The sequence below is a fragment of the Puma concolor genome, chromosome E2 (assembly GCF_028749965.1).
Source record: "Puma concolor isolate L17-30 chromosome E2, mPumCon1.1.hap2, whole genome shotgun sequence".
NCBI lineage: Eukaryota > Metazoa > Chordata > Mammalia > Carnivora > Felidae > Puma > Puma concolor.
The window spans coordinates 36,878,687-36,902,458 of record NC_141681.1 but is presented as its reverse complement, the minus strand read 5'-3'; the positions used below and the strand labels follow the sequence as shown (position 1 = coordinate 36,902,458).

The 23,772-nt window shown below is 37.6% G+C and overlaps 1 protein-coding gene across 2 annotated transcripts in view; it reads right to left on the bottom strand.

Moving 5' to 3' along the window:
- ITFG1 (integrin alpha FG-GAP repeat containing 1) overlaps positions 1 to 23,772 on the bottom strand; it is a 358,049-nt gene that overhangs the window by 308,535 nt on the left and 25,742 nt on the right. For both annotated transcript variants that reach the window (XM_086689522.1, XM_086689523.1), the window contains one exon: positions 6,604 to 6,698. In XM_086689522.1, the coding sequence (XP_086545648.1) occupies positions 6,604 to 6,698 (95 nt within the window). The remainder of the gene's footprint in view (positions 1 to 6,603; positions 6,699 to 23,772) is intronic.

Genomic DNA, 23,772 nt, shown 5'->3' with positions numbered 1-23,772 from the left:
TTTAAATAGGAAGGTCTTAATTAAAATAATTAGCATTTAAAATACATGATTACTGAAGTTACAATTATGTGAAAAACATATTTTACGTGGTCAAAAGTCCAGGGCAGACTCTGCCAAATTTGTGTTGGAGATTTATTCAACAAACATTTATTGAACTTGGGTATTTGGCCACACACCATTTAAGCAGATATGCTAAAAACATTAATAATACATAAACACACACAGGATGTGAGAACAATGAACACATGTTTTTTAAAGTTTCTGGGAAACTATCTACTTAAGAAAGAAGGAGATCAAAGAGAATGACAGGGAAAAGAATGAGAGAGAATGAGGGTGAAAAACAATAATGTCTTATGGTTTTTATAAAAATTCTTTTGACCTCATTGACCCTCCAAAAGGGTCTTGGGAATCCTGAGGGATACCCAGACCACACTTAAAGCCTTCAGAAGGGCAATGTGGCAATGTTTCACTGTAGAAATCTTTATTCTTGTTTAACCAGGTATTTCACTTCTAGGAACTCTCCTTGAGGAACTTATGAGAGATGTATACAAAATAAGGCACCATACGTCTATTTAGAATTAAAAACAAAACCAAACCTAGAAACTACTGTTCAAAGAAAAGGATTAAATAAACTATATGTTACAACCATAGAATGGATAAGAGTCATTAAAAGCCACTGTTTTGGTAATTATCAAAAAAATTAATAAACAAAAATGTTTAAAACATGTTTGTTATGGAGAACTCAGTATATTACATATTTTGTCTTGTCTCCCATAGGAAGTCTCACTTAGAACAAGAATTTCTTTTAGAGATAATTGTTTGGAAAAGCTTTATATTTTCTAAGGAATGAACATAGAACATATGATGGACAACGAGAAGCATATAACTCACTTCTTCCTTTGGCCAAATTCTTAGCTAACAGTCCCAAAAGCAGTGGGACTATCTCTTCCTACTACCCCTCTTATTAATAACAGTTTGCAACTACTATGCACTTAACTTTATTCTGCCACATATCATGGCTAGACTTGTGAAGTCTCTCCCAGTAAACTAAATGCTCTTTAATGACTGAAAGCATTTCTTGTCATCTTTGTATTTCACATAACAAAGAGTAGAGGAGCAGGTACTCAATAACTTTGCTGAAATGATTTTAAAGACAGAGATAATGTTTTGAATAACACAAGACTAACAATGACAATTTTTAATATTTCCCCATATATTTTAAGTTAACTTTGGAAAGATTACTCAAATAGAATTTCTTTACTTTTTATATAATAGATTGCTTAGCTCAAAATAAGACCTCCTGTGAACAAACGGCTCTGATGTGTTTCACCACAAAATTTCTAAGGTAGATTTTGCTGACCGTGTAAGAATAGCCAAAAATTCTTTAAAAATTACTTAAATGCAAAGTCAATGTTGTTTAAGGAAGTCTAACATTACTTTACTAAAAAAAAACCCTAAGTTCTAAAACCTCCTAAATAAGATAGATCCTTCCTGCAAAAGGAATTGTAAAAAAGAAAAAAAAAAGTGTGTGTGTAGAATGAGAGAACAGAAAATGAGCCCAGAACTATTGATTTTCCTTATCTTGAAAAACAAGCTTTTACAACAACTTGCATGGCAGTATACTCAAACCTTATTACTGTGCTTTTACATGGTTTAGCATACCAGGTAAGCCACACTAAAAATAACCTCTCTTTTATCTTCTTCTTTGTTTATTATTAATTTTTTTAAAGTTTATTTATTTTTGAGGGAGGGAGAGAGTGGGAGAGAGAGCGAGCGAGCATGTGAGAGGGGGAAGAGCAGAAACAGGAGGCAGAATCCATAGCAGGCTCCAGGCTCTGAGCTGTCAGCACAGAGCCCGACATGGGGCTTGAACTCAGGAACCATGAGATCATGACCTGAGCCGAAGTTGGATGCTTAACCAACAGAGCCACCCAGGTGCCAGCTCCCACTCTTTTCTTAAACTCTCTCTTCTCTTTCTAATCAGAATACACACACACACACACAGGAACCTAAACTCTTAGAAAACTATAAAAAACTTACTGGGCAAATGGCTTAATTTGTGGTTATGTTTGTTAAATCAGTTAAAATCCAAAGTATCTGAGCAGTAAAATGTTCTTGGCTTTGCAAATATTATCTTCATAATGAAAATGCTCTAGCAAAACTGTATAACAATGTTGGAAGAGCACAATAGGTGTTTGAAAACTGGTAAAAATGGGATGAAGGGGAAAATTTTAAAAAGGTATCCAAGTAGAAAGGAGGAATAAAATTATCTCTGCTCACAGATGACATGATTTTATTTGTAGAAAACCGTAAAGATTCCACCAAAAAGTGTCAGAACTAATAAATGAATTCAAAAAATAGCAAGATGCAAAATTAACACACAAAAATTGGTTGCATTTCTACACAATGACAATAAAAATATCCAAAAAGTAAATTAAGAAAACCACTTCATTTATAACAGTATTAAAAGAATAAAATACTTAGGGATTAACCAAGGAGGGGAAAGACATAAAGTATGAAAATTATAAACACTGCTGAAATAAATCATTAAAAGACATAAATAAATGGAAACATAATCCATGTTCATCGATTGGAAGACAATATTGTTAAGATGTCAATATCACCCCAGGTACCTGGATGGCTCAGTCAGTTGAGCATCCAACTCCTGACTGTGGCTAAAATCATGATCTCATGGTTCATGGGTTTGAGCCCCACTAACAGCACAGAGACTGCTTGGGATTCTCTCTCCCCCCGCCCCTCTGCCCCTCCCCAATGCATGCTCTCTAAGTAAATAAACTTTAAAAAATAAAAAAAAGATGTTAGTATTCTCCAAAGTGATACAGATTCAGAATAATCCTTATCAAATTCGCAACGGCATTTTTTTTTCAAAAACAGGAAAACCTATCCTAAAATTCATATGGAATCTCAAAGGACACCAAATAGCCAAAACAATTCTGAAAAAGAACAAAGTTGAAGAACTCACACTTCCTGATTTCAAAATTTACTACACAGCTATAATAACCAAAATAGTGTGGTATTAGCATAAAGACAAATGTACATATAGACCACTGGAATAGAATAAAGAGCCCAGAAATAAATTCTACTAGGGGTACCTGGGTGGCTCAGCTGATTAAGTGTCCAAGTCTTAATTTTGGCTCAGGTCATGATCTCACAGTTCGTGCGATACAGCCCCGCGTCAGGCTCCGTGCTGAGTGTGGAGACTACTTGAGATTCTCTCTCTCCCAAAATAAATAAACGTTACAAAAAAAAAAAAAAAAAAAAAAAAGAAAGAAAGAAAAGAAATCCTTCTTTTTTTTTTTTTTTTTGAAAAGAAATCCTTCTATACATCATCAAATGACTTTTAACAAGGGTGCCAAGATCATTCAATGGGGAAATGCCAAATCTTTTCAATAAATGGTGCTGGGAAAACTGGGTATCCATGCAAAAGAATGAGGCTGGACCCTTATCTAACACCATACACAAAAGTTAACACAAAATAGATAAAACCTCTAAAAGTAAGAGATAAAAGTATAAAACTCTTATGAGAAAATATAGGGCAAAAGCTTCATGACACTGGACTTAGCAATGATTTCTTGGATAGACACCAAAGGCAAGACAACAAAGAAACAACAGACAAGATGGACTTAATGAAAATTAACACCATCAATGGAGTAAAAAAGGCATCCCCCAAAATAAGAGAAACTATTTGCAACTCATGTAACTGTGAGGAAGAAATATTCTGAATAGAGAATAATTCACACTTGACAACACCAAAAAAAAAAAAAAAAAAAAAAAAAAATCCAATTAAAAAATGGGCAAAGGACTTGAATAAACATTCCTACAAAGGAGATATACAAATGGCCAATAAGGACATGTGAATGTTCAACATTATTAATCATTAGGGAAATTCATATCAAAACTATAATGAGATACCACCTTGCACCCATTAGGATAGCTACTATGAGAAACAGAAAGTAACAAATGTTGCCAAGTATGCAGAGAAATTGGAATCCTTGTGCACTCTTGGTGGGAATGCAAAATGGTGCAGCTGCTGTGATGGTGGTTCCTCAAAATCTAAAAAAATAAGAATTACCACATGGTCCAGCAATTCTACTTCCAAAGCAACTGAAAGGTTTTCTAAGAGACGTTTTTGTGCATTCATGTTTATAGCAGTATTATTCACAACAGCTAAAACATGGAAGTAACCCAAATGTCCATGAATGGATGAACGAATCAGCAAAATGTGGGATATAATATACACATTATTCATAATTATCCGTTATGAGTAATAATGAAGTATTCAGCTTTAAAGAGGAAGGAAATTGTGACATATGCCATAACATGGATGAACCTTGAGGACATTATGCTAAGTGAAGTTAAGTCAGTCACAAAATAATACTGTATGATTTCACTCATTTGATGTACTTAGGAGTAGTCAAAATCAGAGCCAGGACATAGAATAGGTGTTGCTAGAGGGTGAAGAAAGGGAATGAGCATTGCTTAATGAGTGCACAGTTTCACTTTTATAAAATGAAAAGAGTTACATTGTAGGTCAACATTATGAGTGTATTTAATACTTCTGAACTGTATATTTAAAAATGGTTGAGATGGCAAATTTTATGAGTATTAGAACACATTAAAAATATTTGGAAAAAAAATGGGGAGAAGGGGGAAAAAAATCCAGCATTTAACCTGCCTGTCTCAACTGTACCTCAGGTGACTAAAGAGCTAATGATGGAAGTTGCCTTTTTTATAAAATAGAAAATCCCAGATAATATACATATGAATGATAGGGTGCCACAATTTTGTTAACTCCTATTGAAATAATGGACATGACCATAAATATCAATAGCTGCTGACACTATTAGGAGAGCATTATAATGAATGGTCCATGCTGAGGAAAACTGAAGCCACTGATCAACCTTAACATCACAAAAGAGACAGAAGGTAAATCACCTACCTCTTAATGAACTGAAAGAAATAGCAATACTACCTAGGAAGAATTCTTGATAACAACAACTACAAAAAAAAAAAAGCGCCCAATTCTGATCAAGACTCCAAATTTAACTACTGGTTACTGGTTTTGAAGAAATACAGGGGACAGAGTCACATGCTAACCCCATGGGGATAAGAACTGGCAAAATTCAGACTTTGAGACATCCTACAATACAAATAATGTTTTTATGTACCTTGCTTAGCTCCCAATTTGACAAAAACATTTAGGAGATAACTGGGGCATTTTGAATAGTATTTGATGATATTAAGAAATTATTAATTTTTTTAGGTCTGAAAATGATCTTGTTAAAAATAAAGAAGTCCTTACCATTTAGAGATACAGATTAAAATATTTACAAATGAAATGAAACAACATTCGGGATTCCCTTTGAAATTATCTGGGTAGCAGGGGCTTGTGGATGGTTGTAATAATGAATTAAGTATAGCCACACACTGATAATTATTGAAGCTAAGAGATAATTGCTTATATCATATTATTCTACTTTTGTATGTTGAGAATTTTCCACAGGGCACCTGGGTGGCTCGGTTAGTTAAGTGACTCTTGGTTTCAGCTCTGGTCATGATCACACAGTCTGGGTTTGAGCCCCACGTTGGACTCTATGCTGACAGTGCAGAGCCTGCTTGGGATACTCTCTCTCCCTCCCTCGATCTGCCCCTCCCCTACTTGCTTGTGCACACGTGCTCTCTCTCTCTCTCTCTCTCTCTCAAAATAAACTTAAAAAAAAAAAAGAATTTTGCATAATAAAAAGTTGTAAAAAGCCTTTGAAAATTTTAAATTCATAAGCTAAATATTTTCTTATGATTAAATTTAGAGCATTTATTAATAATTTTTTTAATTTTTAATTTTTATTTATTTTTACTTTTTTTGAGAGGGCACATGTGCATGGGGGGGGTAAAGGGAGAGGGAGAGACAGAATCTTAAGCAGTTCCACGCTCAGCATGGAGCCTGAAGTGGGGCTCAATCTCACAACAGTGAGATCATAACCTGAGTTGAAATCAAGAGGCACATGTTTAACCAACTGAGCCACCAGGTAGTACCCCTAGTCAATAATTTTTCAATTAAAGGGAAAGAAACATCGGGCAACAGGTGTCTAACTTATGAATTCGTTATAAGTGGAGAATCCAAAAATAACAAGTAAAGATTCATTTATTATATTTAGTACTTTTAATGTGTATTCAGTATCATTAACTTCCTTATAACCTTGTAACATTTTGGTTTTTACATTCAATTCAACAGGATTTTTTTTTTTTTTTTTTTTTTTTTTTTTTGAGAGAAAGAGAGGGTGCAAGTGAGCTAGGGGCAGTGAGAGACAGAGGGAGAATCCCACAAGGGGCAGAGAGAGGGGGGAGAGAGAGAGAAGTCAGGGTCACCTGGGGCTCATTTTACCCGAAGCAGGGCTTGAGCTCAACCAGTGTGGGACTTGAACTCACGAACTGTGAGATCATGACCTGAGCTGAACCCAGAAGTTTAACGACTGAGCCACCCAGGCGCCCTCAATAGGAAATTATTACTAAGAAAAGAGTAAATAAAATCTCATAATTCTTTGGCAGTTCTAAAGAAATATTTTACATTGATGTGCAACTTACCTGCTGTAAAATCTGCAGTCAGATCAATAAATGAATGAGAATGTGGAATTCGCATTTTACTTTTAGTGGTCAACGCAGGATGCCATGACAAATTCCTAAAAAAAAAAAAAAAAAAAAAAAAAAAAAAATAACTTTCTTAAGGCAAACGTCAAATAAGCATTGTTTTAAAACAGAAAAATCTCCGGGGCGCCTGGGTGGCTCAGTCGGTTAAGCGTCCGATTTCGGCTCAGGTCTGATGTCACTCTTGGTGAGTGTAAGCCCCGCATCAGGCTCTGTGCTGCTTCAGATTCTGTGTCTCCCTCTCTCTCTCTCTGTGACCCTCTCCTGCTCACACTCTGTCTCTCTGTCTGTCTGTCTGTCTGTCTCTCTCTCTCTCTCTCTCTCAAAACTAAATAAACATTAAAAATTAAATAAATAAATAAATAAATAAAACAGAAAAATCTTTGCCTGTAAGATATTTTTAAAATTTATTGAGTTTTGGGGCGCCTGGGTGGCGCAGTCGGTTAAGCGTCCGACTTCAGCCAGGTCACGATCTCGCGGTCCGTGAGTTCGAGCCCCGCGTCGGGCTCTGGGCTGATGGCTCGGAGCCTGGAGCCTGTTTCCGATTCTGTGTCTCCCTCTCTCTCTGCCCCTCCCCTGTTCATGCTCTGTCTCTCTCTGTCCCAAAAATAAATAAACGTTGAAAAAAAAAAATTAAAAAAAAAAAAATTTATTGATTTTTGTTGAGATATTTCTCACACCATAAAATTCACTCTTTTAGAGTATCCAATTCAGCAGTTTTTAGTACAGTTTGCAACCATCACCACTAATGACTTTGAAAACATTTCATCACCTCAAAAAGAAACCCTGTATCCATTAGTTGCTTCCCATTCTCTTTTCCTTCCTGCCCTTGGCAACCAGTAATTTGCTTTCTATCACCTTGGATTTCCCTATTCTGGATATTACATATAAATGGAATCATAGAAAATGTGACCTTCTATGTCTGGTTTCTTTCACTTAGTATGCTAATTTCACGTTCATCTGTGTTGTAGCCTGTGTCAGTACTTCAGTACTTTAATGGCTGAATAATATTTCACTGTATGGCTACATTTTTTTGTTTATCCATTTTTGTGTTGATGGACATTTGACTTGTTTCCACTCTTGGCTATTATAAATAATGGGGTAATGAATATTTCATGTACAAGTTTTTATGTGGACATATGTTTTAAGTTTTTTTGGGTATATAAGAATTGCTGGATCACATGGTAATTGTATGTTTAACTGTTTGAAGAACTATCAAACTGTTTTCTTACCAAGTGGCTTCACCATATTACGTTTTAAACTAGCAATGTCAGAGGGTTCCAACATCTACATCTCTTTATCAACATTTATTATTTATTGTCCTTTTGTTTTATTATAGCTATGCTAGAGGGTGTGTATCTCATGGTTTTGATTTGTATTTTCCTGGTGGTTAATGATGTTGAGCATGTTTTTATGTGTTTATTGGCCATTTGATCCTCTTCTTTGGAGAAAGGTCTATTCAAATCCTTTGCCTATTTTCAAATTAGATTATTAAATATAATGTTTTATTTTTGAGTTGTAAGAGTTCTCACACTCTGCACATTGTCTTCTTACTCTCTTGATAGTGTCCTGTGATACACAGAAGTTTTAATTTTCATGAATCCAGTTCATCCTATTTTTTCTTTTTATTGTTCTTATGCTGTCATATCTAAGAATCCATTTCAAAATCCAAGTTCATAAAGATTTAGCCCCATGCTTTCTCCTGATAATTTTATAATTTAACTTATATTTGTCTTTGATCCTTTTAATTATAAAAAAGTGATTTAATATTATCATGGATCTTTTTTCAAGAGACTTTAGAATGATAATGATTACCTTTTATGAATATTAATCCCAACATTTTGAGCCAAGCAAAAGAATAAATTTAAAACCTTACCTCATACCATATATCAAAAATTAACTAAAAATGCATCAAAGGGCTGAAACTATAAAACTCTTGAATGAAAGCATGGGAAAATGTTCATAACCTTGGATTTGGAAATGATTTTTTTTTTTTTTTTTTATAAATGCTATTTTAATTTTTCAACGTTTATTTATTTTCGGGACAGAGAGAGACAGAGCATGAATGGGGGAGGGGCAGAGAGAGAGGGAGACACAGAATCGGAAACAGGCTCCAGGCTCTGAGCCATCAGCCCAGAGCCTGACGCGGGGCTCGAACTCATGGACCGTGAGATCGTGACCTGGCTGAAGTCGGACGCTTAACCGACTGCGCCACCCAGGCGCTCCTGGAAATGATTTTTTAAATATAACACCAAAAAAAGGGGCACCTGGGTGGCTCAGCTGGTTAAGCACCAACTTCAGGTCAGGTCATGATCTCATGGTTTGTGAGTTTGATCCTCACATCAGGCTTGCTGCTGTCTGCAAGTCAGTGCAGAGCCCACTTCAGATCCTCTGTCACCCTCTCTCTGCCCCTCCTCCATGTGCACTCTCCCAATAAATATTAAAAAAAAAACAAAACCCATCTTCAAATATAACACCAAAAGAATATGCCACAAAAGAAGAAATAGATGAATTAAGTTAATCAAAATTAAAAACCTTTGTACATCAGAGGATACTATCAGGGAACTGAAAAGACAATTTCATAGAATGGGAAAAAATACTTGCAAATATCTTACCTCTGATAAAGATCTAATATCTAGACTATATTCAAAACTTTTACAACTCAATAATAAAAACCTGATTAAAAAATGGGCAAAGGACTAGATATTTCTCCTAAGAATACACACAAATAGCTACTAAGCATGTCAAAAGATGCTCACCATCATTAGTCATTAAGAAGTTGTAAAAGAAGACCATAATGAGAAACCACTTCACAATCACTACGACCGCCAAGAATCAAAAGCCAAGTTAAGTGTTGGGGATGAGTTGAAGAAATAGGAAATCTCATATACTGTTGGTGGGAATATAAAATGGTGCATTAGTTGTGGAAAACAGTTTGGAAACAGTGTGGAAAACAGTTCTTCAAAAAGTTCTTTCAAAAAGTGGAACACAGAGTTAACACATAATCGCATTTCTACACTTGGGTATATACCCAAAACAATGGAAGACAGGTATTCAAACAAATACTAGTACATGAATGCCTATTCACAAAAACCTGGAAATAACCTAAATGTCCACCAATGAATGAATGAATAAACAAAAACCATCTATTCATACAATAGAAATATTATTCAGTCAGAGGCATGTGGGTGGCTCAGTCGGTTAAGTGTTTGACTTGGGCTCAGGTCATGATCTCACGGTTCATGAGTTTGAGCCCTGCATTGGGCTCTCTGCTATCAGCACAGAGCCTGCTTCTGATTTTCTGTCTTCCTCTCTCTCTGTCCTTCCTCTGCTCTCTCAAAAATAAACATTAAAAAAATATTATTCAGTGATAAAAAAACTAAAGTACTGATACATGGTACAACATGAATGAACCGTTAACACATTATGCTATGTGAAAGAAGCCAGACACAAAAGGTCACATCCTGTATGATTTCACTTAGATAGAGAGAAAGTAGATTCGTGGTTGCCAAGGACTAGAGGTGGGGGGGGGGGGGGGGGGAGGGAAAATGATTGCTTAATTGGTACAGGGTTCCCTTTAAGAATGATGAAAAGAGGGGCGCCTGGGTGGCGCAGTCGGTTGAGCGTCCGACTTCAGCCAGGTCACGATCTCGCGGGCCGTGAGTTCGAGCCCCGCGTCGGGCTCTGGGCTGATGGCTCAGAGCCTGGAGCCTGTTTCCGATTCTGTGTCTCCCTCTCTCTCTGCCCCTCCCCCGTTCATGCTCTGTCTCTCTCTGTCCCAAAAATAAATAATAAAAACGTTGGAAAAAAAAAATTAAAAAAAAAAAAAGAATGATGAAAAGCTACTGGAAGTAGGTGATGGTTGTAAAACATTGTAAATATACTAAATATCATTAAATTGTATACTTCGTATAGCTAATTATAGGTTATATAAATTTTATTTCATTATAAAAAAATAGTCCATACTTTTCATATATTCCTCATCTAGTTTCCCCTAATACAACCATAGAATTATAAAACCATGAAGGTTACACTAGTAGACTGTTATGAACTATAGAAGAAGTTTAAATAATTTCTCTATTCCTCATCAGTAGAACACACTCCAGTGTCAAAGGGATTCCCATTTATGAAGGCCCCACTTTACTTTTCTTAGTGGTATCTGTGTACACTTTTCTCTACTAATAGCATGTTTTAAGATGCAAGCTCCTCTGGATATCCGGATTCAGAAATATTTCTATCTATATCACCTAACCAGGACATGGCTCCCAAGTAGTGGCTGAAATGAATCATGGTCCAAACAGCAAATAACTTGCTGGACTACATTATACTTTCAAGTAGCATCACCTATTCTTCTCTACCTCTAGTAAGAACATGCTACTTTTTAAAAAAATAATATGTTCCAGTGAAATATGGAAGCACAGATGTCATCTCCAAAGATAAATTTAAGGCTAAGTAAGTCCAAATTAATTGTCAACATAGCATCCAATTGACTGGAGAGCAAACAAGGTTTATTTGAATTTGGTTTTGATGTATTGGGAAAGCAGAGAGAAAAAATTGACTAATTTGCTCTTGGCAGGTGGAATCTGGGAGAAAGAATAACAATCATCAGGAGAATATTCTCCCTGCACAAAGGGTCTAAGTTCTACAAACAGTAACCTCTTCCCTATAGCCTTCTTCCACATTTTTTAGCATACAGTAGGCCTCATCTGTTAACTAAACAAGACAGTAAAAACAAAACTAAGCAATGTTCGTATACCTTGATTTTATTTTTTAACCCAAATCCCATAATAAAAGGTTATGGCAATAAAATATTAAAATAAAGTGAGAAATCATATTCAGCATTAGCATTCATGTCATGTTCTTTTTTCACACTACACAACATGAGAAATGCCTAAAATAATTTCAATCAAGTCCAATTTAATAATGGCTGGTTCATTTCAAGATAGACCATTTATTCATAAGTTCTTTAAATTCTAAGCATTGAAGTATTTTCAATTACTAACAAAATAATCAGATGCAGGTTAGAGAAATTCTGCAAGTTTAACCCAAAGTCATTTCAGAAGAGTTTCCTAATGTTCTCAACAAGTTTGTAATTACAGGCCAAAAGTAAATTAAAAAACACAAGCTTCTATAGAATTGAGCTCAATAAAGTTAATCATGTGGTTGTTTTTAATTACTACCTGAGAAATTATCGATCTCATTCCCTAAAGAATTTTTTATAGGTATGCTTTGAAATTAATTACCATTAGAATTTTGGAAAACTTCAACTAACTCCTAGAAACTACTTGACAAAAATGTACATTTCAAATAAAGATTCCAGAAGAGTGATAAAGCAAAAATTATGAAGTGGCAGACTATAGGCCCAATTCAACATGAAAATGTGTTTTATTTAGCTCACACATGGTTTTAAATATTCTGAATTCACTGGTAAAGCTTAAATTTAAAAAATCAGATTTCACATAAAAATCTGGATTTGCAGCTTCTCTTGAAATACCTGGTCAGGTAACCAACTAGCTCTTTTTAGACAGATCTATAGTGTTTATGGGCAGGTGAAGTCGCAACCTTCTCAAACTGCTTCGCTCACTTTGGTTTCCCTCTGGGTCCCCTTAGACATTTGAGTTGCAACTCTTAACAAAATACTAATTATAATCTTGCTTTCTGGAACATTTCAAATCAATAGTCAAGGTCTTCATAGTATTTTCAGTTCTATACTTGTTGCCTATACTCTGTTAATTTACAGTAATGTCTCTTAAAAGGCAGTTAACTTGATCCTTATACTTTATAGTTTATTGTGGGGGGAGAAGGGAAGAGCTATTATTTCTTTTTGTGGAGCACTGTAAGATGGCTGAAAATTTAATGTACATACAGTTGTATATCAGAATTCATTCTTTTTATTTTTTTTATTTTTTTTTTTCAACGTTTCATTTATCTTTGGGACAGAGAGAGACAGAGCATGAACGGGGGAGGGGCAGAGAGAGAGGGAGACACAGAATCGGAAACAGGCTCCAGGCTCTGAGCTGTCAGCACAGAGCCCGACGCGGAGCTCGAACTCACGGACCGTGAGATCGTGACCTGGCTGAAGTCGGACGCTTAACCGACTGCGCCACCCAGGCGCCCCTGTATATCAGAATTCAATTGTTTAAAAATTTACAGTTGAAAATAAAACTAATCTCTCCCTACTTTTACTGTTGTTCTTTGTGTGTATCACTTTTTCAATAAGAAGCAACAGATACCATCTTTAGAAGCAACTATGTTCATATAAACTATAATCTTCTCATATACGTGCTGCACTTCATTTGAAAGCAAAGGTCACAAATACAAACTGTTCTGATTACAAAGGAAGAAACAGCAGAGATGATAAAATGGGCAGTTCTGAACCATGTTGAGTCTATTTGTTGACATTTCTTGACCTCTGTAGAAAATTCCAATTATTAGCTCCCTACCAACCCCACAGGAAACATAATTATGTCAAGGTGTTCTAATTTGTGGGCACCATTACCCTTAATAACAAAGAATAGCATTTATCAAAAGATGAATTTAAATGTAATTAATGTCAGCTGTAGCTTCTGGTTGCCTATGGTAACTGCTCTTTGAAATGACTGGTAATCCACCCACTTTTCAATGATCAGTCTATACTGAATTATCATTATTTTAGATAACCAGATAGAAGCAGTTACCAGGAAATGGGTCTTAGCATGCCTCACCAAGCTCCCTAGTTCTTTAGTCCAGTGGTCTTCAAACATTTTTGCTAAGATAGGCTCCAAAGTAATTTTTAAAAACCATGTATGCCTTCACACATTCAAGTGCATTTTTAAAAAATGTAATCTAAATACTTTCATCAGTTTAAATAGCTATAAATATGTAATTTTCAAATCCATTAGAATTATTGAGATTTTAAAATATACTTAAAAAAATTTTTTTAAGTTTTATATATTTATTTTGAGAGGGGGAGAGAGAGAGAGAGAGAGAGAGAGAGCAGGGGAGGTGGAGAGAGAGAATCCCAAGTAGACTCCACACTGTCAGTGTGGAGCCCTGATGTGGGGCCCGAATTTACGAACCATGAGATCATGACCCGAGCTGAAAATAGCAGTTGGACGCTCAATCGAGTAAGCCACTCAGGAGCTCCTAAAATAATTATTCTTAAAAGTATATCTGTGGAATATAAATACCATACTGAATTTTTGTTCACCATCATCCACACACACAAAAATCACATGAGAAAGACGGCGTGAAAAATTGGGGGAGGAGGACCCTAAACTCACCTCATCCCACATACACAACTAGATAACACTCACATTAGTGTAAATAACCCAGGAAACAATCCAAAGATTGGCAGAACTCCAAAACTAAATATAGAGAAGTGGCCACATCTAAGAAGATAGGAAATGCAGAGACACTCTGGGGAGCCAAAAGGACCCACAGGACTGTTCACAGGAGGGAGAGATACTGTAGGGAGACAAACAGACTCTCACAACAGGAAGTTCCCACAGAGAAGAAGAATCTCCCTAACATTTGGCTTTGAAAACCAGAAGGGCCAAATTTCATGAGTTCTTACAACCAGCAGAATTAAAACTTGAAACCTCAAAAATTAGAGTCTCTACTCTGGGGGGAGCTGGGAAGGCAAGAGAAAACTGAGTCACTGCCCTTAAAAACATGGCACAATAAACAGCCTGAGGAGATACAACACAGAAGCAGCAGTTTGAAAAGTGCCAGGGTCATATAGAAGGGAAATTTGTTTATACTAATTTCAGAGTGTGTGCTGGAGGGGCAGGCCTCCGTGGGAGACTTCTCTGGGAACAAAGAGGATGGCAGGTGCCATTTCCCTCTCCTACTTCCCAGCATAAATACATGTCCACCTGCGGGGACTGGTGCAGTGCCAACACTCTTGATCTAACTTGCTTATACCACAAGTCCTGCTCCCACAGGTCCCTTCTCCCAGAGGACCCACACAAACCTTGCTAACACTGCACACCTGCCCCCACATACTTTGTGGATCTGTTCCCTCCAAACCAGGTGGCCTCAGTACTGGTGACTGCAGCTTCCCTCCTGCAAAGGACCTGCCTGCAAACCTCTCAAAAACTTCAGGTCCTACTCCAACACACTTTGCAGATCCACACCCTCAGATACTCTCTTGGCCAGTGCACATCCAAAACAACCAAAGGCCTGGTAGTGTGCAAGCAGTCCTGCCCAAAGTCGGAACAACTCCAAAGTAACTTCTGCCTCAGAAAGGGGGAAAGATAATCCCACACACACCAGTCAGATTAGGGACCCAGCAGTGGGCTGGAGACAGACAGCTGGTCTGTGTGCAGTCCCAGCCCACCAATCAAAGCTTCAGGACACAGGGATGGGATCCTGCAGTTTGGTGTTGCTGCACCTCTGACAAATGCCTGGTCTGACTAAACTAGTAACACAGGGACCAAACACTGCCCACAACAGACCAACAGAGCCATTGCCTGGACTGAAGGCAAAAGTGGCTCAGCCACAAAAGCAGGGCAAAGGCAACACAAATAGGAGAAATTCCTGAAGTGCTAGGTTCTGGTGAACAGGGGACACTACATGACCTCTTCCTCATAAGGACACAACTTTCAAGAGCAAGAGATGTAGCTAACTTTGCTAACATATAGAAACAGACTAGAGATTTAGGCAAAATGAGAAGAGAGAGGAATATGCCCTGAATGAAAGAACAGGACAAATCACAGCAAGACACCTAAGCAAAACAGAGATAAGTAATATGACTGATAGAGAATTTAAACTAATGATCATAAAGATACTCATTGGGTTTAAGAGTGTAGGACCTCAATGAGAACCTAAACAAAGAGACAGAAACCATGAAAAAGAACCAATCAGACTCAATAACTGAAATTAAAAATATACTAGAAGTAATCAATAGTAGAGTAGAGGAAGCGGAAGACCAGATCAGCAACTTGGAGGACTGAGTAATGGAAAGCAAGCAAACTGAACAGGAGAGAGGGAAAAAGATAATACAAAATGAGAATAGACTTAGGGAACTCAGCAACAACCATCAAATGTACTAACATTCCCATTATAGGGATCCCAGAAGAAGAAAAGAGAGAATAGGGGCAGAAATTTTATCTGAATAAATAGCTGAAAACTTCCCAAATGTGGGGGAAGAAAACATATTCAGACTCAGAAGGCACAGAGATCTCCCAACAAACAAACCCAAAGAGGTCCACAACCTGACATAATATTAAAATGACAAAAAGTAGTTAGGGAGAATTTTACAAGCAGAATGAGAAAAAGAAAACAGTTACAGAGGAAACCCCATAAAGCTATCAGCTCATTTTTCAACAGAAACTTTGCAGGCCACAGGGAATGGCATGATATATTCAAAGTACTGAATGGAAAAATCTTCAGCCAAGAATGCAACAAGACTACCATTCAGGATAGAAGGACAGATAAAAAGTTTCTCAAAGTTAAGGAATTCATGACCATTAAACCAGCCCCACAAGAAATCTTTAAGGGGACTCTTTGAATAGAAAGGATAGAATATAAGTAATAGCAAGAAAAGTAGGAAGCACAAAAGCAGAAAAATAAGTATATTGTAAAAATCAGTCAAGGGATTCACAAAATAAAAGGAAGTAAAGCATACTTTACCACATACCTAAAATGTGGGGGTGGGGGGGGCGAGGAGCAAACAATGGTTCAAACTTAAGTGAGCACCAGCTTAATATAGACTGCTATATGCAGAAGATGTTACATACAAAGCAAATGGTAACCACAAATCAAAAACCAGAAAAAAGATTTACAAAAAATAAAGGGAAAGGAATCTAAGCATACCACTAAAGAAAGCCAACTAGCCATGAGAGAAAAGAGCAAGAAAGGAAAGGAGAGAACTACAAAAACAACCATAAAACAAGGAATAAAATGGCAACTAAGTACATAACTATCAATAATTACTTTGAATGTAAGTGGACTTGACACTCCAATCAAAAGACATAGGGTGAGGGGTGCCTGGGTGGTTCAGTCGGTTAAACGTCCGACTTTGGCTCAGGTCATGATCTCAAGGTTCATGAGTTTGAGCCCCGCATCGGGCTCTGTCCTGATAGCTTGGAGCCTGAAGCCTGCTTCGGATTCTGTGTCTCCTTTTCTCTCTGCCCCTCCCCTGTTCATCCTCTGTCTTTCTCTGTCTCTCAATAATAAATAATTGTTAAAAATAATTTAAAAAGCCAATATTCCTGATGAACACAGATGCAAAAATTCTCAATAAAATACAAGCAAATTGAGTCAAGACAATACATGAAAAAATCCACCAAAAAACTCCACCAAAAAACTGCCAGAACTGTAACACAAATTCAGTAAAGTTGCAGGATACAAAATCTACACACAGAAATCTTTGCATTTCTACATACCAATAATGAAGCAGCAGAAAGAGAAATGAATGAATCTATCCCATTTACAACAGCACCAAAAACCCTAAGATACCTAGGAATAAACCTACACAAAGAGTTAAAGACCTGTACTGTCTACACAACATTCATGAAAGAAACTGAAGGTAACACAAAGAAATGAAAAGAGACATTCTATGCTTATGGATCAGAAGAACAAATACTGTTAAAATGTCTATACTACCCAGAACAATCTACACATTTAATGTAATCCCTATCAAAATAGCAATAACATTTTTCACAGAGCTAGAGCAAACAATCCTAAAATTTGTATGGAACCACAAAAGACCCTAAATAACCAAAGCAAAAGCAAAGCTGGAGGAGGCATCACAATTCTGCACTTCAAGTTATATTACAAAGCTGTGGTAATCAAAACAGTCTGTACTGGCACAAAAACAGACACAGGTCAGTAGAACAGAAGAAAAAAACACAGAAATGAACCCACAACTATATGGTCAATTAATCTTCACCAAAGCAAAAAGGAATATCCAAGTCTCTTCAACAAATGATGTTAGGAAAACTGGAAAGCAACATGCAAAAGAATGAAACTGGACCACTTACTTACACCATACACAAAAATAAATTCAAAGGATTAAAGACCTAAATGTGAAACCTGAAACTATAAAAATCCTAGAGATAACTTCTTTGATATCAGCCATACAAACTTCTTTCTAGATACATCTCCTGAGTCAAGGGAAGCAAAAGCAAAAGTAAACTATTGGGACTTCATCAAAATAAAAAGCTTCTACACAGTGAAGGAAACAATCAACAAAACCAACATGCCTATGGAATGGGAGAAGATATTTGCAAATGACATATTTGTTAAACGGTTACTATCCAAAATATATACAGAATTTATACAACTCAATACTCAAAAAATAATAATCCAACTAAAAATGGACAAAAGACATGAGTACACATATTTCCAACAACATACACATGAAAAAGTGCTCTACATCACTGATTACCAGGGAAATAAAATCAAAGCTACAATAAGATATCATCTCAAACCTGTCAGAATGGCAAAATCAACAACACAAGAAACAACAGGTGTTGGCAAAGATGTGGAAAAAGGGGGACCCTCTTGCACTGTTGGTGGGAATGCAAGCCAGTGCATCTTGGGAAAACACTATGGAAGTTCCTCAAAAAGTTAAAAATACAACTACCCCATGATCCAGCAATTGCACTACTAGCTATTTACCCAAAGTATATACAAATATTAATTCAAAGGGATACATACATCCCCATGTATAGTAGCATTATGTACAATAGCAAATTATGGGAACAGCCCAAATGTCTATCAACTGATGAATGGAAAAGAAGATGTGGTATGTATATACAATAGAATATTACCCATAAAAAGAACAGAATCTTGTCATTTGAAACAATATGGATGGAGCTAGAGAGTATTAGGCTAAGTGAAGTAAGTCAGAGAAAGACAAGTACCATATGATTTCACTCAGATGTGGCATTTAAGAAACAACAAAAAAGCAAAGGGGAAAAAAAAAAAAGAGAAGGAGGCAAACCAAGAAACAGACTCTTAAGTACACAGAACAAACTGATGGTCACCAGAAGGGAGCTGGGTGAGGGAATGGGTTAAACAGATGATGGGGAATAAGGAGTGCACTTGTGATGAGCACTGGGTGATGTATGGAATCACTGAATCACTATATTGTATACCTAAAATTAATATTATACTTTATGGTAACTAACTGGAATTTAAATAAAAACTTAAAATGAGTGAGAGAACTACAGATCAATATTCTCTGATGAACATAGATGCAAACATCTTCAACAAAATATTAGCAAACTGAACCCAAGAACATATTAAAAAAATCATCTACCACAATCAAGTGTGGGATGCAAGAGGGGTTCAACATTGGCAATATCACAATAAGAGAAAGGATAAAAACTATATGATCATTTCAATAGCTGTGGAAAAAGCATTTGACAAGGTACATTTATTCATGATAAAAAACCTCAACTGAGTAGGTTTAGAGGGAACATACTTTAACATAATAAAGGCCATATATGAAAAACCCACAGCTAACATCCTATTCAATGGTGAAAAACTGACAGCTTTTCCCCTAAGATGAGGAAGACAAGACAAGCTGTTCACCACTTTTATTCAACATAGCAATAGTAGTCCTAGCCACAGCAATCAGACTATGTTTATGAATAAAAGGCATCCAAATCAGTAGGGAAGAAGTAAAACTTTCTCTATTTGCAAATGACGTGATACTATACATAGAAAAAAATGCCTAGACTAGAATTGATAAATCAACTCAGTAAGGTCACGGGATACAAAATCAATACACAGAAATCTGTTGCATGTCTATATACTAATAATGGAGCAGCAGAAAGATAAATTGGGAAATTAGGAAAACAATCCAAATTACAATTGCACCAAAAATAATAAAATACCTAGGAAAAAACTTAATCAAGGACGTGAAAGACCTGTACTCTGAAAACTATAAAACATGATGAAAGAAATTAAAGACAACACAAATAAAAGATAGTTCACGTTAATGGATTGGAAGGACCAATATGATTATAAAGTCCATACTACCCAAAGTAACCTACGCACTTCAGGCAATCCCTGTGAAAATACCAACAGCATTTTTCACAGAAGTATTGACAAAAATGTGGAGAAAAAGGAACCATTGTGTACTGTTGCTAAGAATGCAACAGGTGCAGCCACTACGGAAAAGAGTATGGAGGTTCCTCAAAAAATTAAAATAGAACTACCCGTAATCGCACTAGTGGGTATTTACTCAAAGAATACAAAACCACTAATTTGAAAAGATATAGACACTCCCAGATTTGTTGCAGAATTATTTATAATGGTGAAATTATGGAAGCAGCCAGTGTGCCCATTGATAGATGAATGGATAAAGATGTGGTATATTTGGCGGCGTAGGAGGACGCTGGGCTCACCGCGCGTCCTGCTGATCAATTAGATTCCACCTACACCTGCCTAAATAACCCAGAAAACCACCAGAGGATTAGCAGAACGGAGTCGCCGGAGCCAAGCGCAGACGAGAGGCCCACGGAAGAGGGTAGGAAGGGCGGCGAGGCGGTGCGCGCTCCACGGACTGGCGGGAGGGAGCCGGGGCGGAGGGGCGGCTCGCCGGCCAAGCAGAGCCCCCGAGTCTGGCTTGCAAAAAGCGGAGGGGCCTGACGGACTGTGTTCCGACAGCAAGCGCGACTTAGCGTCTGGGAGGTCATAAGCTAACAGCTCTGCTCAGAAAGCGGGAAGGCTGGAGGACAAAGGGAAGGAGAGCTGCTGAGCCCCGGACGACAGAGCTCAGTTTGGTGGGGAACAAAGGCGCTCGCCAGCGCCATCTTCCCCGCCCATCCCCCAGCCAAAATCCCAAAGAGAACCAGTTCCTGCCAGGGAACTTGCTGGCTCCGCGCGCAAACACCCAACTCTGCGCTTCTGCGGAGCCAAACCTCCGGCAGCGGATCTGACTCCCTCCTGCTGCCACAGGGCCCCTCCTGAAGTGGATCACCTAAGGAGAAGCAAGCTAAGCCTGCCCCTCCTGCCCCTGTGCACCTTGCCTACCCACCCCAGCTAAGACGCCAGATCCCCAGCATCACAAGCCTGGCAATGTGCAAGTAGCCCAGACAGACCACCCCACCCCACAGTGAATCCCGCCCCTAGGAGAGAGGAAGAGAAGGCACACACCAGTCTCACTGTGGCCCCAGCGGTGGGCTGGGGGCAGACATCAGGTCTGACTGCGGCTCCGCCCACCAACTCCAGTTATACACCACAGCACAGGGGAAGTACCCTGCAGGTCCTCACCACGCCAGGGACTATCCAAAATGACCAAGCAGAAGAATTCCCCTCAGAAGAATCTCCAGGAAATAACAACAGCTAATGAGCTGATCAAAAAGGATTTAAATAATATAACAGAAAGTGAATTTAGAATAATAGTCATCAAATTAATCGCTGGGCTTGAAAACAGTATAGCTGACAGCAGAGAATCTCTTGCTACAGAGATCAAGGGACTAAGGAACAGTCACGAGGAGCTGAAAAACGCTTTAAACGAAATGCATAACAAAATGGAAACCACCACGGCTCGGATTGAAGAGGCAGAGGAGAGAATAGGTGAACTAGAAGATAAAGTTATGGAAAAAGAGGAAGCTGAGAAAAAGAGGGATAAAAAAATCCAGGAATATGAGGGGAAAATTAGAGAACTAAGTGATACACTAAAAAGAAATAATATACGCATCATTGGTATCCCAGAGGAGGAAGAGAGAGGGAAAGGTGCTGAAGGGGTACTTGAAGAAATAATAGCTGAGAACTTCCCTGAACTGGGGAAGGAAAAAGGCATTGAAATCCAAGAGGCACAGAGAACTCCCTTCAGACGTAACTTGAATCGATCTTCTGCACGACATATCATAGTGAAACTGGCAAAATACAAGGATAAAGAGAAAATTCTGAAAGCAGCAAGGGGTAAACGTGCCCTCACATATAAAGGGAGACCTATAAGACTCGTGACTGATCTCTCTTTTGAAACTTGGCAGGCCAGAAAGAATTGGCACGAGATTTTCAGTGTGCTAGACAGAAAAAATATGCAGCCGAGAATCCTTTATCCAGCAAGTCTGTCATTTAGAATAGAAGGAGAGATAAAGGTCTTCCCAAACAAACAAAAACTGAAGGAATTTGTCACCACTAAACCAGCCCTACAAGAGATCCTAAGGGGGACCCTGTGAGAAAAAGTACCAGAGACATCACTACAAGCATAAAACATACAGACATCACAATGACTCTAAACCCATATCTTTCTATAATAACACTGAATGTAAATGGATTAAATGCGCCAACCGAAAGACATAGGGTATCAGAATGGATAAAAAAACAAGACCCATCTATTTGCTGTCTACAAGAGACTCATTTTAGACCTGAGGACACCTTTAGATTGAGAGTGAGGGGATGGAGATCTATTTATCATGCCACTGGAAGTCAAAAGAAAGCTGGAGTAGCCATCCTTATATCAGACAAACTAGACTTTAAATTAAAGGCTGTAACAAGAGATGAAGAAGGACATTATATAATAGTGACAGGGTCTATCCATCAGGAAGAGCTAACAATTATAAATGTCTATGCGCCGAATACCGGAGCGCCCAAATATATAAAACAATTACTCACAAACATAAGCAACCTTATTGATAAGAATGTGGTAATTGCAGGGGACTTTAACACCCCACTTACAGAAATGGATAGATCATCTAGACACACGGTCAATAAAGAAACAAGGGCCCTGAATGAGACATTGGATCAGATGGACTTGACAGATATATTTAGAACTCTGCATCCCAAAGCAACAGAATATACTTTCTTCTCGAGTGCACATGGAACATTCTCCAAGATAGATCATGTACTGGGTCACAAAACAGCCCTTCATAAGTATACAAGAATTGAAATCATACCATGCATACTTTCAGACCACAATGCTATGAAGCTTGAAATCAACCACAGAAAAAAGTCTGGAAAACCTCCAAAAGCATGGAGGTTAAAGAACACCCTACTAACGAATGAGTGGGTCAACCAGGCAATTAGAGAAGAAATTAAAAAATATATGGAAACAAACGAAAATGAAAATACAACAATCCAAACGCTTTGGGACGCAGCAAAGGCAGTCCTGAGAGGAAAATACATTGCAATCCAGGCCTATCTCAAGAAACAAGAAAAATCCCAAATACAAAATCTAACAGCACACCTAAAGGAAATAGAAGCAGAACAGCAAAGGCAGCCTAAACCCAGCAGAAGAAGAGAAATAATAAAGATCAGAGCAGAAATAAACAATATAGAATCTAAAAAAACTGTAGAGCAGATCAACGAAACCAAGAGTTGGTTTTTTGAAAAAATAAACAAAATTGACAAACCTCTAGCCAGGCTTCTCAAAAAGAAAAGGGAGATGACCCAAATAGATAAAATCATGAATGAAAATGGAATGATTACAACCAATCCCTCAGAGATACAAACAATTATCAGGGAATACTATGAAAAATTATATGCCAACAAATTGGACAACCTGGAAGAAATGGACAAATTCCTGAACACCCACACTCTTCCAAAACTCAATCAGGAGGAAATAGAAAGCTTGAACAGACCCATAACCAGCAAAGAAATTGAATCGGTTATCAAAAATCTCCCAACAAATAAGAGTCCAGGACCAGATGGCTTCCCAGGGGAGTTCTACCAGACGTTTAAAGCAGAGATAATACCTATCCTTCTCAAGCTATTCCAAGAAATAGAAAGGGAAGGAAAACTTCCAGACTCATTCTATGAAGCCAGTATTACTTTGATTCCTAAACCAGACAGAGACCCAGTAAAAAAAGAGAACTACAGGCCAATATCCCTGATGAATATGGATGCCAAAATTCTCAATAAGATACTAGCAAATCGAATTCAACGGCATATAAAAAGAATTATTCACCATGATCAAGTGGGATTCATTCCTGGGATGCAGGGCTGGTTCAACATTCGCAAATCAATCAACGTGATACATCACATTAACAAAAAAAAAGAGAAAAACCATATGATCCTGTCAATCGATGCAGAAAAGGCCTTTGACAAAATCCAGCACCCTTTCTTAATAAAAACTCTTGAGAAAGTCGGGATAGAAGGAACATACTTAAAGATCATAAAAGCCATTTATGAAAAGCCCACAGCTAACATCATCCTCATCGGGGA